General features: G+C 43.3%; 1 protein-coding gene across 6 annotated transcripts in view; it reads right to left on the bottom strand.

Annotated features, from left to right (window-relative positions):
- Positions 1-3,445: 3,445 nt before the first annotated feature.
- The window catches only part of MOB2 (MOB kinase activator 2), a 109,605-nt gene continuing 97,536 nt past the window's right edge, over positions 3,446-15,514 (bottom strand). For all 6 annotated transcript variants that reach the window (XM_017726627.1, XM_017726629.1, XM_017726628.1 and 3 more), the window contains 4 exons: positions 13,569-13,729; positions 12,282-12,375; positions 6,080-6,204; positions 3,446-4,762 (listed from right to left, as the gene is read on the bottom strand). In XM_017726627.1, the coding sequence (XP_017582116.1) occupies positions 4,452-4,762; positions 6,080-6,204; positions 12,282-12,375; positions 13,569-13,729 (691 nt within the window). In that variant the 3' untranslated portion in view covers positions 3,446-4,451. The remainder of the gene's footprint in view (positions 4,763-6,079; positions 6,205-12,281; positions 12,376-13,568; positions 13,730-15,514) is intronic.

The following is a 15,514-nucleotide window of genomic DNA, read 5'->3' as shown; positions in this document are numbered from 1 at the left end:
CCACTTGTGCTACAGGCACAAACATTGGTTTCATTTGTTTAGTAGGTTTAAATAGAACAAAACAACAACCTACTCCTCTGTCTGCAGTTTAGATAATAGAAGACTATTTCTGGATTTGAGTTCTTTCTGTTAACAGCTGAAATGGTGACCTAAGGATTGGCTGGGACAAGTTTCATGACAGATGTGAGCAAAGGCTTGTTGGGTGAAGTGTGGCTTTGATGAGATCAGCATGCTTAATAGGCTTCATAAAGCTGGCTTGTTCTTTTATGGGATGGATTGTTTCTGTGGCAGTCCTTCAGTCTCCTGCTGATGTGTAGGAGCTGTTTGTTACCTGACAGCATCCATCTTCAGCCCCTGATCACTTCCAGCCATGCACATATTCAGCCAGAACTGGTGGTACCTCAGAGCCATCTTTCTCCTTCTTCAGATCTTCTTGTCAACAAAGTGGTGTTTTCTGGTTGAGTTTCTTAACTCTCTTGCTTAAGAGGTTGTTACTCACATATAAAAGGAGTGTGCTCTGTGGGATCTCTGACTTGGTAACTTCCTGCAATCCCCAGGCAAGGAAGAAAGGCATAGCTTTGATTTTGCTGGCTTGAAGATGCCTGACTCAGTTTCCAGCTTGCTACTTCAGGACCTTTCTTAGGGCTGGGGTAAAGCTGCTCCTCTGATCTCTACACAGCTTCATTCCCTTGAGGTTAAAGGTACAAGTGGCTGTGCAAAAGATGTGGTGGCACTGTTCCCATGTCCCCTTCCCTGAATGGCCAGAGGTAGTCCTTGTGGCAGACACAAGCTGCTGACCTTGGTGCTTGCTTACCTGCTGCTGGTATTTACTCCAGATGGCACGGATAGAGAAATTATTTTCCTCCTCTTTTTATTTATAGGCACTTAGGCTTGGGTTTCCTAAGGGTGCTGCAGCCTCAAAGACCATGGGATAATGACAAAATGGGAGGAAGTTTCAGCTTGATAAAACATTTCACCCTATAAATTTATATAAATTTATATATACTATAAATTTATGCAACCTCAGCTCTTCAGCAGATTGCTCATGTGTGCAGAGCACCAAATATGAAGAACAGGATGCCCCAAAACACACATAGGACTATTGCTGGGTTTAAGTGAAAGACTTCAGCCCTGTGACAGCTTGTGCTTTGCTGTGGTTTTAGGTCTGGCTGAGTATGACAGGGCAAGGCCTGCCAAAGGCATGTATGGCAGGGTGGATATGTGGGTGTGGGCCTAGATGGTTCAAAAAGGTGTTTTCTAGTAGTGGTTATTTTTCTGTGGTATTTTATTTGTTTAGCAACACTCCAATCATGGGGATATGGGGGCATTGAATGTAGGGTAATTAAGTTGTCTCTGTTGTTCTGACATCACTTTAAACAATCTACAAAGCATATTTAAAGCAACAATATGATAATTTTGTCCATGTTAGAAGACCTAAGCCTGTATCCAGAGAGATGCTGAGATACAGTGTTTGCTGTCTGTTAGTCCCAGGTGACTTCAGGCTCAGTGCTCAGAGTGTGGGGCATCAGTGGCATGTTCTAAGCATGGGAGGAAGTCACCGACAAGCTCTGAAGGCTTAGTGGCACTTCTGTGTCTGAAGTTTCTACAGTGTAATTCAGTAACCACTGAAATACCCTCGGATGCCTTCAGGCTGAGCTTTACAGTAACATTTACTCCTGACAGGAAGAACATTGGTGTTGGCACAATTTCAGTGTTTTCCTTATTCCCACTGTTAAACCCAACAAGATAGGCCACACTAAAATAGGATTCATTATTTTTGTTCTTGTTAACTGCTTGTAAAATATAAAGCGATTACCCCGGCAGATGAAGCACCCACGCTTTCAGGAATCTCAAATGCCTGCAGAGTGAGGCCAGGACAGCTGCCATGAACAACAGCAGGCTCTTCCAGAGGTACTGTGGGACTGCACTGCTCTCCTGGCAGCTGAGTTGTTTGCTGCTTGGAGCCAACACGTGCCTTCCCAGACTTCCTACGACAGTTCTCCTATGGGAAGCTAAGGCATAGTCACCCTGTGTTTGACATAGACAACACGGTGTTGTGACTGGAAACTCCAGAGATGAAGCCAGGTCAGTCCTTCCAGGGTTGAACTGCCTCTTGTTCAAGTCCAACCTTTCTCAAATGCTTCAGGTCTAAATGGTCTTTTAGAGAACACAACTGCAAATGCATTTTTACAGGAAGATCATAAATTACCAGAAGTTACTTGGGGTTGAGTTGTTGTTTCTTGCTTTCAGTTTCTTACTTTGAACTTCACTGTGCTCTCAGGGCAAGCAGCAGAGGAGCCTTACCAATGGCACTGTTCTGACTGCTTCGGCTCACCTCTGGTTTTTCCCTCCAGACTTTAGTGCAGGGAGTTGTAATGGAAAGGCTCACATCAGCATGGAGACTGAATGGAATACTTGTCTGGATAAGGAGGCTGTAACAGGACGACAGGGTTGGGAAGGAGTGGTCTTCAATACTGTATTAACAGCACTCAGCTGAGCAGGGCAATGAGACAGTGGCACCCACAATCCAGAAAGGACACAGGAAAAGTCTGGCATCACAAAGTTTGAGGTCGTTTTCAGTCCCTCCCCCATCCCCCACTCCTCCTCTTCCCTTCTCCTGTGCTCATGCCTCTTTGCTCGTTCTCTTTCATGACTTACTCTTTTTCTCACTTGCACACGTGTCATGATCTGTTGTTGCTATTGCACACTTCTTCATAAGCTTTTTTCTTGCTTTTGCTTTTTCTATTTTTTTGTCCTTTCTTGCTCATGCTTTGTTTCTTGGTTTTTTGTGTTTTCCTTTTTAATTTCACCCCGTGGTTGTGCTCGTCCTTTGCTTTTTCCTTTGCACTTGTTCTACCTTCCTCTTCTCTACTGCCTTTTACTACAGGTACAGACTTCATTCTGGAAAACTTTCTCAGATTTATGCCAGGTCAGTTATTAATCATTCATAGGCCTCAGGTAATGATCAAAACCAGTAGCAAACAATTGTCACAGCTTTGATAGAAGAACAAGTGCAAGCAAAATCTGGCATTTCCCCAGCTGGAAACAATGACTGCAAGAATTCAGCAGAAACTTGAAGGAAAGAAATAAGTATCACTGTCCAAATACAGTACTGATATAATACTGTATCCAGAGAGATGCTGGGATACAGTGTTTGCTTCAAGTTATCCAGGCACCCACTGCACTTGCAGAATGGATATGTGCAAAACAGGAAACCTGCCCCTCTCCAAGTGTTGCTTATCTTCATATTCCCTGGGGAGGCAGTTCCTAGGGCTACCAGGAAAAGCAAGGAATTCATTATTATAAATATAAGCTCACAGGGTGGAAGACAACCCATTATTTTATAAAGCTGGCTGCCAGCAGGGCCAGCAGCATTCACTGGTGGAAGGGAGGCTCTAGGGGTGGAATCTGGTGACTTCTGACGCTGCACACACAAAAACAAAGCTTGTGGCTGATAGATTTGTTTTTATTATTATAGAACAGATGAACTAAAATAAGCCAACAATATAATTTTATGCCAACAGCCATCTTTCTAGCACAGGCGGTGACTGACCCAGTATACCCTTCTCCCCCGTCCCCGGGCCTCTGTTCAAGGGAAAGCGAATGGTGGTGACTCTTGCACATGGTTCTGGACTGCAGTGATCCTACTCCTGTTACCTGTGCAGGTGTGCCTGGGAAAAGAAGAGGCAGGGGAGCAGAGAAAAGAGTATATATGCTGTAGGAGCAATAAGCAGAAAGGCTTGTGGATCCTCTTGCACGTTCACACCTTGTGACCGAGTAGATGGGACAACTGGAGAATCATGCCCACTTTCAACATGTAGCAAGCCCCTAGTTGCTACTCTAGTCAAGCCAGGAGTTTCTTCCCATTCCAAGCTAACAAAGGGCAAGATGCACTCAGTGGGGGAGCTTTTGGCAGGGTAAGGGGCAGTCTATGTAAAACCAAACCAAAAAACCACCCCCACCCCCGAAAAAAACCCTGCATTTTAAGCCACTTCAAAGTAAAAGTTACTTCTTATAATATAATAGATACTTTTTAAATGGCAGGACCACCATCCTAGAAAGACCAAAGGGCTTGCACTCAAGACCAAAGAAAGAAAAACAAAAAACCAACCAACCAACCAAAAGGAAAAAAAAATAAATGAACCAAAAAACCCAAGAGTGGCCCCACTCTTAAGCTTGGCTCTTCTCTAAAAACAGCACTCATCATCCATCTGAATAGGTAAAAGGAGGAGTGGACAGAAAATAAAATAAAATTGGTGCAACTTCTCGCCGGCTGGCGCATTAACCCAAAGCTCCGTACAGCCCCGTACGACTGCGCGTCCTGCGTGGCAGCATCGCTGCGGTCAGCTTTCAGCGCTGGATATGCCCGTATGTATATCTGAACATATACATACACATACACACAATAGATTATACTGTTTATAATGTTAGTTTGGGGCTGCCAGGAGGGCTCATCTCTCTTTCACATGGTTCTGTGCTCCTGCGCCGTTGCTGCTCCCGTTGCCGCTCCCGTTACTGCTGCTCCCGCTGCTGCTGCAGAGGACCTCCGTGAGGTCATCCATGATGGTGGTCTCTTTAGGGTCCACGAGGTTGAACTCCCTGATGAATAGGATAAAGTGTGTGTAGAGTGTGTTTAAATGTCCGTGCAGCTCCAGTGCCAAAGTCTCCTTAAAGTGTGAGGAGTAGATATGGGCCAGCACATGGAACAGGTACTTGCAGATCTTCTTCACTAGGGACTCAAATGAGTTTGGGAATTCTTTGCCTGAAAGGAAGATGGAGAAACACCATGATAGCACCAGCTGCTCACTGTCAGCCCCACAGCAGCATCTGGGTGGGCTCAGCTGTAAGTACGAGCAACCAGCCCACCCTATAGAGCAAACAACCTGAGGGGCCTGTGTCATGTAATCCTCGCTTTAAAGGGATTTGGGGGACAAGTTGGAGCAGGTATTAAGCACTTCCATTTCAAGTTAAATTTTAAACCTTAAGGTGTCAAAAATCAGGAAGCAAGTGTCATTATTCCTCAAAGCCACTACATTTTTTGTTACTGGTTGTAAAAACAAGAGGTTAATCTCTGTCCTTATCTAGCTTGTCCAGGAGTGGGTTTTCCCCCGGAACACCAATTCAGAAATCCTAAAATGGAAGCCTTGGTGGCATGTGGCAGTTTTTACATAACTTGATATAACATATTCCCTCATTTCCTTGTTGAAATTCTATCAAATGGGAAAGAAACTGCCTCCTTCTAGATCAAGCTGCTTGTAAGCAAAGGCTGCTAGCTTAATGTTTTCTATACTGTAATGTCCTATATTGTCATGTCCTAGTTTCCCAATTACCTGTTGAAGTGGCTCACAAAGCCAGCTACTTTTAGTCCTGATTAAGCCCACCTACAATAGCTTCAAGTTTCTATTTTATATCCCTTAACCAAAGGCATTGCATGTAGCAATCTTGTTAGGACACAAATTTGAGTTAAAATTACTTTGCTATTGCTTTTCAGCTCTTAAAAATCACATTCTTATTTAATCTCTGTAAGGGAAAGGACACCGCAAACACTCTGCAAGACAATGCTTCAGAGCCTTGGGCAAAGAAAGCAAGCCACATTCCTGGCAATCCAATTTACTACCTGCATTTCTTAATGCACTGAGGCTCTAATGGAAATAGTAAAACCACCCAAAGGTTGAAGTTTGCTATCAGTGGGCTGTACTGAACACACACATGCAGACTGTTCTCAGAATTTTATCCTCTATGAACCCAGGCTAGATCATCTCAAAATGCTTGAAGAAAAAGGGGCACTGATGACAAAATACAGGCCAAGACTATATGAGACTTTCACCCCAGTTCATACACTGAGAGTGTAAGCCTTTTGTACTGCAAGAATGAACCAAACTTAAACTCTTCCTTTAAAAAAAAAACCAAACAAAAAAAACTACAAAAGAAACACACAAAGAAAGAAAACTACAAAAAACCCCCCAATTAAAACCCATCAAACAAAAGTGAGAAAGCTGTCTGGTATTCCTACACATGCTGCATGCCAACTTTCACTCGACTGATGGCATCCCCAAAGAGCCCCAGGAAGCAGCCATACCATATTTCGTTGGAAAGACGTCCTCATCTGTCACTAGTTTCTGCACTGAACTCATGACGAAGTCAACGTACTGAGGAGCAGTGCACTTGATCTTCTTTCCCCGCTCATCATACCAGTAGTACTGTCTGTGGAGAGAAGGGACAGTGTCACCACCCCACACTCTGCCTCCTCAGCTACTCCTCCAGGAGGCTGTGTAAATATAAAACAACAGCTGCAACATAAGAGATTCATTTCTTTCTGCATCAAAACTTGTTTTGGGCGATTTTGTCTCTCCCTATCAGTCTAGGCCAGAGTGCAGGTGGCAGTACCAAGCACAGAAAGCCCTGCTGACAAAGGCTCCAAGGGGAGGAGTCTGTAGAACTGTACAGGAAAGCATTACAGAACTATATTTAAAGGACAACAATCCTGCACAGTGATGAACTGATGAACTTCTGATGCTTAACATCAGAGAGCATAAATAGCTTTGTAGTGCAATACTGTGAAACAGTCAGACGGTGGCTCCAAAACACCGCCTTTTCCAGCCTGCGGTTCTCAAGTACTGGCAGTGATTTTACATGTTCTAAAGCCTGTTCCAAAACACAACCTTCTGCACATCCATACCAGCACGTGTTTGAACTCTGCTCCTTATGTTACAGACTCCCCCAGGCACCTGAATTTACATGTGATTCTGCCACCAGTGACTATTCCTGTTGGATCTTAAGGAACAGGAGGTACTGGCCCTTCAAAAGCAACCATAATTCAATCAGTTAGCCATAATAATTTTGATTAACTGCTGCCATCCCTCAGCTGACAGAGAATCGGAAGGCTACAAAACAACTGTGACATCCTTTTTTTAAAAAATCATGGTTAATTAAAGCATAGCTAACTGCTACCAAGAGTAGCCACCCATTGGATGAGGCACACAGTGAGAAGTGTTTTACAGATAAGGGATTCAGGAAAACACTTTTTAATTTTTTTTTCCTCTGTCACATTAGACATGCCTGAAGTTCCAGTTTATGAACTTTCTTCAAAACATCTAAGCTCAAGGCACAGTCCTATATCATTATAGGGCTGATAAGAAATCCATAGTATTGGTCTTCCCAAATGACACTGTTCATGCCCCAAGCCACATGAAAATGAGGAAGCTGCAGAAATAAGTAGAGTAGTTCAAGTCAGGAGAGGAAAGGCAACTATGAACTAGTTCTGCAAACATTAAGCTTTTAGAGTTTTTCTTTCAGCTCCTTTTCACTATGTGTAGTACTTCGTCACTCTGTTGTTTACTAGACAGACAAGGACTGACTGCAAAATTGCATAAAAAGGTGAGTGGGTGAAAACAGCAGGAGTCAAAAGTCCTTTTTAGAGCTGTCAGGCATCAAACCCAGCACTTGGGCCCTTAGGCATAGACTGTGCTCTTCACCCCTGCTCACTTCCTTTGTACAATCCACCTCTAAGGAATTACACAATGTAGTCCACCAACACACAACTTTCTTTGTCTATTACTGTAGTGAGAGACAGTCCCAGGCAATTCAGCCTTATTTTGGGTCTTAAGACAATGCTTGTCACCAAAACCAGAAGCAGGCTGGACTGCTCTACCCCAGCAGTTCTCTCAGGCTGCAGAAATCTTCAACTGCAAGACAGAAAGCACAGTTTACAGTTGCCCTTAGGTGCAAAAAGGAGTGTTGATAATTGGATTTTTATCAGAAGGAACAATTTGGCAACTGTACAAGTTCACTTATATTCTCCTGTAAGTGAATAAATCTGCTCTAGCATCCCAATGCACATCCTTTTTGCCTTTCCTTGAAAATCAAGAAAATGAATTATGCAAAACTGGAATTAAAAAGAAGAATCATTCACAGTAAGGGGATAAATCCAATGCCTGTCCTGTTGATTAGAGTCATGTGTTTTCCTCATGTTTCAGGTGCCTTTGAACAGATTTCACAGCCCTTAGGGGAAGAGAGGAGCCCCTGACATGCCATGAACATCTCGCACCTGGTACACGGCTTCCACCCACGCTGGCATTATCTCCATGAACGAGATAGGAGCAGTCTGGGGCCATGGAAGGGCTCACTTGGGCACAGAAGCCTAATTACATTCCACCACTGGCACTGTGACAGCACAGTCCCATATTAGGGAATGGATGGGAAGCAGAAAGGACAAGAGGATGAGACCTAAAGGCACTTTTCAAAAAGCTGCAGATTTAAATTTCCCCAGTATGGAGAAATATGAGGTACCTGCAGCTCCGTTCTAAATCCCAGGGAGAAATGACTATGGGTTTAACAGAGAAGAGCCTGCAATGCAAATAATGAAGTATAATGTGAAATCACAAACAAAATCACAATACTGCATCTTAATATATGTATGTATTTTATCTGTTTTTCTCTAAAACATTCTGGGCTGGTGTTGATGACACAGAAGCCAAGGCAGAACAGAAGTTACACCAATACATGAGCTTCTGGAAGGAGGGAAAAGCATATACTGTGGAGATTATTTTGCCTGGAAAGGAAGTAGAGACAGTCCTGCTAGAAATACCAAAAACCAGGCAATATGAAGAAAGCAGGACAGAAAGCCAGAGGCAGGAATAGTGCTTGTCAGCAGCTGAAACAGCTTGGATGGTTTCATAGGGGGTAAACAATATTTGGATGGCAGAGAAGAGAAAGAAGACATCATGTAAAACCATACAGCTGGGGAAACTTAAATGTAAGAAAATGTAGAACTTACAAGTTTGATTTAAGCACTCTAGGAGGAAATACCCTCCCTGTACACAGAGACACTATGGGCAAGGTAAACATGAGAAAGGCGACTAAGATTAGAAAAGTAAGAGTGATAAGCGTTACCAATTAAGGGATTTCACTGAACCAAAACATCATCTTGAAAGATGGGCTTCCTGAAAGTTTGCATCCATCTTTGATTTCTGCCTCAGGAGTTTTGTAAACTCATCCTCTTATGTACAGCACTTACACAGGCTCTTACTTAGTACACTCACTGCAGCGCTTTGAGGAGTTTTACCCAAGTGTCAGCTAGGAAAGTTTACAGGCTCAAAGTGCTTTAAAGCTGGTTTGTGTAATAACAAGCTATAAAGCATACTGAATTTTAATAGTAAATACTGTGTTAAAATATAGTACCTGCTTTACAACAAGTGATAAACATATTAATGAGCAAAATTAAGTAATTCCCAAATTTATATTCATGTCACTCTCATTAAAGTTTGAGGATAACTGGCCATGACGGTATTTCTCTTGGCATTATCCCACCTTGCCAGCAAATGCTTCCATCTGTTCTATGCTGAGACTAAGTTTTGGTCAGATGTCTCCTAGTGACCGTAAGCAGAAAAACTCCTCCTCGCTGAGTGCAGATGGCTGTGCTATCTCACATATCTGACAGAGGGCTGAAAGCTGCATCTGTCTGCAGTTTGTCAGTTGGCTGCAGCTTCTCTCAGATGTTAAAACCTTACCTCAAATATTTCACTGCAACCAGTGATTACTGTGCCAGCAAATACTTTAAATTTAGGACTGGGTACTTGCAGTGCAATCTGAATGTCAAGGAAGTTGACAAGCAACCAGTTCTCAATAGTTACTTGAACATCTTGACCATAAATAAAAAAAAGCCTTTCTTAGGCATGACCAGAATGGTGTGATCCAAAACGTATCATCAGGAACTGAGCAGGGAAAATATAAAAGTGGAACAGAACGCAGACTTTCACATGGAACTACCCAAGGAATCGCCATGGGAAAAAAATGGCGAACTGCACCTTAATTCCAAGGTACTGTAATTCTGTGGCAATCTTACACAGCCAGATGCTATTTTGTTCCAAAGGCCAGGAACAAACAGATCATGGCCACAGAAGGCTAAGCCAGGAGTGTCCATCAGGTTCATCAGCAACTGACACTAGTGTTTAGGTGTCTCTATACACTGGAGACAGGTCCAAGGCACAATGGTGCTTTTCCAACACAAAAAGCACGTCTTTAGCTTACCAGAGCTAGGAAAGGCAGAACAAAAAGATAAGGATTTGGAGAATGCAATTATGAAGGGGGCCCTCAAAGCTGAACTGTGCTGAGGTGTGCAGGCAGCTGATGTCACTTCAGTGGCTTTTTTGATAGACCCACACGCTTGCTAGAAGCAGCCTCCAGTTTGCAAACGTGCATCAGCCACCTGCCCCCAAGTACAGCAAGGTACCGAAGTTGTTATGGTTTAGCTAAACACAAACTGTTTCAAGTGCTTCACCGAAGTGTAGACATACTTCCTGTTATTCCCAAATAGCACCATTTTTCAGTTTTCCAAAACAAAGGATAGGAACATTCTGCTATCAGTCGTTACCACTAAAAATACAGGCTACAGCTGGAATTGCCTACAGGCACTTCCTCTCTTTATTCTGCAGCACAAGGCGCTTACAGAGAACTCTCGTTTAAGGCTCACTAGAGCAGAATGGAGCAACACTAATGCAGGCTTCCTATCACCACCTCCTTTCAGCCACTATTTCCCACCAGGCAAGTGGATAAACAGTTACACTCAGTGCTTGGGACAGCCAGCGCCACATCAGGAATTTAAACATGAGCAAGCTTGGGAACAAGAATCAACAAAATACTCATCTTACTGCTCACCATTTCTTATTTAGAGACGTGCTGTCTCCTTTTGATAAAATCTGGGTCCAGCAGAGATTTATTACTTTCTTTTCCAGCTTGGTTTCAAAGCCTCTAGCATAGCTTTAACTCTCTTCTGACAGTTACTATTCCAACTTTTACATGCAAAAAATACCCTCCATACACTTTGCATGCTTCTGAGTGCTCTCAAAGAAAGCCCCTGATATTAATTTCAAGTGTACAAGATAGCCCAGTGCATTAAGCAAGGCTTTCCTTCTAAGAACTATGTAATGCCTGTAAGATACAATACAGAGCTATGGTTCTGTTGCGTACATTCCCTGGGATGTTTGTTTGATGTACTAGGACATTAACTGCCCAGTCGTCTCTTTTAAAATCCATCTCAAGTAAATTAATCCCCGGAAATGCAAGAGGAGAGAAGAAAAGAACTATCAACACATGTTGGAGGGAAAAAACCAAAACCACAATAGGCTTATTCATACTTGACTGGGTCTCATATTCCATCATGTTGGACTGTGCTCATCAACAGCAGAAGTTTATGGTAACTTTTTCTTATATTCACACTGTACAGTAACACTACAGAGCTTTCTTTCAGAACTGACAGCTAGTCAGTGTTAAAGTCTACTACGTTCTAGAGGCGGAAAAGTGCCAAACCAAAACGTTTTCCTTACTCTTGCAAAGCTGCCGCCACTTGTGTCATCTGTGCCCAAGGTCTCAGGCAGAGAGCCTGTGGCTCACATCAGGCTAGAAGTTATCTACCAGCAGCCTGGTGCTGTGTCAGTATTCCAGCTCTCAGAAGCACCCTCTGAGGTTTTCACAACTCTCTTCTCCTGCCCTGCCTTCTCTGGAACCCCAGCGCTGTAACCACTATGGACAGTCCTGCCCTGCCCTTGCTGAGGAGCACACTCTGTGCAGGTACCTCCATGAGCAGCTGCACTGCAGGCTCAGGGCTGAGCTCTGCATGGCAGGGGCACAGTAAAGGACATGGGGACCTGTGGCCCAGACAGGTGACACTCAAAGACACAGCATGACCTGACAACCCCACGGCCTCCCTCAGGCCTTCTCAGCTGTGAGAGTATAAAAGCCCAGGGTTTCCTTTGTTTGGGGTCCCTCTGTGAAGGCACCAGATCGGGCTGTCATGAAGTTATTTAGTTACTGTACCAAGTTAATTTTAAGGATCTGAAAGTCTGAGACTCTGCTATGGAAAACCTGGGTCAAGCCAGTAAGGAAAGCTGGGCTGAGCGTGGGGTGTGTAGTTGTGAAGGGACCTTGGTCCCACCTCAAGACCGCCAGAGTGGCTCCTGGATGGTCAGACAGGGATGTTTCCTTAACACTCACCTTTCCCTCTCCCCCAGGCACACACATGGTCATTTGCCTCTCTGATCTGACCTTATAAAACCAGCTCAGAGCACTCAAAGATTCTCATCCTTCTAGTCCTCCACAAAACCAGATTTCCACCACACTTCACTGCTGAAGGGAGAGAAGAGGATGCACAGCTGACACGTTCTCAACAAGTAGAGACCTGCTGTAAAACACTTCCCCAATGCCATCCAATACCAGTATCCTCCCCAGGCAACTCTGAAGACATGGAAACCTTGCATATGTAATAAATGAAAATACTGACTTACGTATTGCACACTGCCATGGTCTGACATGACTCTCCTGTACAGAATTCTGAGATTGTACTATACTGTAAGTTGATGTGATGGAAGAAAGTTGTTGCTGAAAAATAAACAAAGGAAAGAAATTCAGAAGTAAAATACTTTCAAACACTGGTTATCCTCCAGACAATTACTTAAATAGAGCAAGTGAAGCAACTTCAGTCTTGAGCTTGCATACAAATTTAAACATGATTTAGCTAAATGAGCCTAATGATGAACTGCAAAACAAAGAGGTATACAGAATGAAAGCTCTTGTTTTGATTTAAGATGAAAGCACCATGATGCATTAGCTCTTATTACTCACAAAGCAGCAAGACTGGAAAGTGTCTCCGTCATCAGCCTCACCTTTACAGTAGAATGCTATAAGCTGAAGGCAAACAATTTGCTACGTTCTTTTGAAGTCAGACTTAAAATGTACAGTGGCTAGAAAGAGGCTCTATTAGTTTTCACGACACATCTCCTTCTAAAAACAACCAGCAGGAAAGCTAGTACACTTCTACTTTTTAAAAATCTCCTGAGATAATTTAACTTCTTAATACCTCTCATGGGGCACCTCACTTTCTCTTAATGAGTCTCTAAAAAACTTTCCTGGTGTGCAGTTTAAAGTAGTTTCTTGCTACTACCACACAGTATTAGAAACATAAACAAGAGTGGGCCATAGCTGCAGGTGAGGACTGGCAGGAGAAGTCCAGGGGAGTAAATCAGGGCTGAAGTGCACAGGTACAGCACTCACAGTAGTTGGTCACATCTCTGATTTTCAGCTTGTCTACTGTTTAAATCCAGTGTAATTACACCAAAATTTGGAAGGAGTAGGGAGGAAAAAAATCTAGCCAAAAGACTTCTCAACTTCTTTGGGCATAAGTTGCTTTACATGTAAGCCTTTAGAAACAACATTTTTACAATGCTTCTGGAAGGTCAGTAGCTTGAGTCAGAAACATGCAGAACCAGCCAGTTTAGCAAGCAGTCAATGGGAATCTTGATGGTTCTCCAAAGAGCATCAAAAACTGCAATGCCCTCAGTGCCACAGGGAGGGAGCTGGAAGGAGGAAACGCATCAAGGCTTTCATGCTGCTGAGCACAGCTGGGCTGTTCGTGAGACAGCTTAATTACCACTCAAGGTACAATGACATGCATTACACAGTAAGCATAAATAGTCACTGAGTGTTTCTCTAAGCACTGAAAACAGCAAAAGAGTGAATGAATGGCCCCTTGAGCATGGACAGCAAGCTCAGAGCTGTACGAACACAATACTCACTGTTGCTGGCAAGCCACTCGTTGAGGTCTATTTCCCGTGGTAACATCACTAGTTCCTTAAATTCGAAGTCGGTAATTCTGGATTTTGTGTATTCTGGCTCCAGGTAAAGTTTCTTCTCTTCCGGTGCTGGCTTTTTACCATTTGGCTTTCCCTTCGACTTCCTGGAAAAGATTCAAAAAGAGAGAAGTGGGGTTACCTCTACTGTTGAACAGCTACAGAAACCTGAAAGCAGCTGGGTCACCCAAACTCCTGTATTTGCCTTTACACTACTCCTTCTGCATTCCCTCCCCTTAGCTTCATTTTGCTGCTCCATCTCCACTGCCCTTTGGCCAGATGAGATTGCAAACTCCTGGGAACACATTGGTCTCTCCTCAGGCCTGTGAACAGCAGTGACTGTGCCTGAAGGAGCCACTCTAATGTGAGGACCAACAACCTGCTGCGCCACACAGTTCCTGATCATCTGAGAAACAGCAAATTTGGCTGCTGAAAGAACAGAGCCGGAAAATCTGGTGCTGCTCATTCAAAGCTACAGCATTCCTTGCTCTCCAGCCCTATTAGAAGCCTTCTTAAGTGAACATCTGTGACTGATAACCACAAAAACACCTGTTTTCTCAATTCCAGGGATACCTGGGACACAAAGATCTGAGCTCGTGTTTTTCTGAAAACCCTTGGAAATCCAATGCATTGTGAAATAACCTTCCATTTGGATTTATAAAAGCACAGAAACCACATTCCATAAAACACACTTATCTTCATGGCATATTGTGACTTTTCATCTCCCTTTTGTAAAGCGTTTGCTGAAATCACTAGAGCTTTCCTCTCACTCGTTTTTAACTAGACTCTCAACCCAATCCAGGATCAGGGATTCAGTAGGACTTCAGAGGAAGGACAGTGAGTCAAGCACTTTGGTCTTTTAGGCTATGTGGTCAAACATCCATGTGTTCCTACAGTTAAAAAATCTACCTAAGCAGAGATGGAAGATCTATTTAATGGTGAGTGACAATCATAGGGCAATACTTGCTGTCCATTATCATGTGAATACAAGGAAGAGATGCCAGTTCGTTTTTAACGTCAGGCTGTCTTGGTTAAAGTGATTTTTAGGGACCTTTAAAGCCAAGACAAGCCCACCTTTGCAGATGACTGCATTAAGTTTGCTGTCAAAACTCATTGAGATCTCATCCAAAGGAAACAGACCTCACATTTTGGCTCTTAACACACTTAAATAATCTTCCAGCTGTGTTCCTGTCTAAGATACATGCAGGCTTGATTTTTACCGTGAGGATGTGATACACATCTTTCCTGGAATGGTATTTGAAGTGTCACTGCTCTTCTTAAAGAAAATATGGTTACTCATTTTTCTCTCTTCATGGGCTCTTTACTGATCTGTTTATTAAACACATCTTCAGGAAGATTCATCATCCACATAATCCCTACCAGAGCAGGGAGAGACAGATGCGCCTTCCGCAGGAAAGCAGCACTCTAACTTGGGACACCAGCACTGCCAGTGTTCACTGTCTTAAACCTGTGCTGATTCTTTTCACACTTCTCTCTAACGAGCAAATTAAGACTAGAGGGACTTCAGAAAAGCCATCATAAAGGAAAATCAAGGAAAACTTGATGATAGCAGCACGATATACACTTACAGCCTCAAGATGTATTTACACAGATGTGCAGAAAGCGCTGCAGGTGTCTGGCAGGGAACAATGGTCACAGCTTCTCTCCTATGTTAATGAAAAAGGTGGGCTTCATGGTTTAAGGGAGGATGCCTGTGACATCTTTTTAAAGAGTACAACATAGAACATCTTTCTAAAGAATACAAATACGGGATGAAAATAAACTAAAGCCAGTATTCCTGAGGATAAGTTCGGCACAAGAGCTGTACTCCTACGCATTTCCTGCCATGTCCTTTTTCCACAGCAGCGCATTCCAATCCAAATGGAGCCTGC

This window comes from Corvus brachyrhynchos, unplaced genomic scaffold (assembly GCF_000691975.1).
Source record: "Corvus brachyrhynchos isolate BGI_N302 unplaced genomic scaffold, ASM69197v1 scaffold62, whole genome shotgun sequence".
In the NCBI taxonomy this organism is placed as follows: Eukaryota; Metazoa; Chordata; class Aves; order Passeriformes; family Corvidae; genus Corvus; species Corvus brachyrhynchos.
This window is presented reverse-complemented; position numbering and strand designations above follow the sequence as displayed.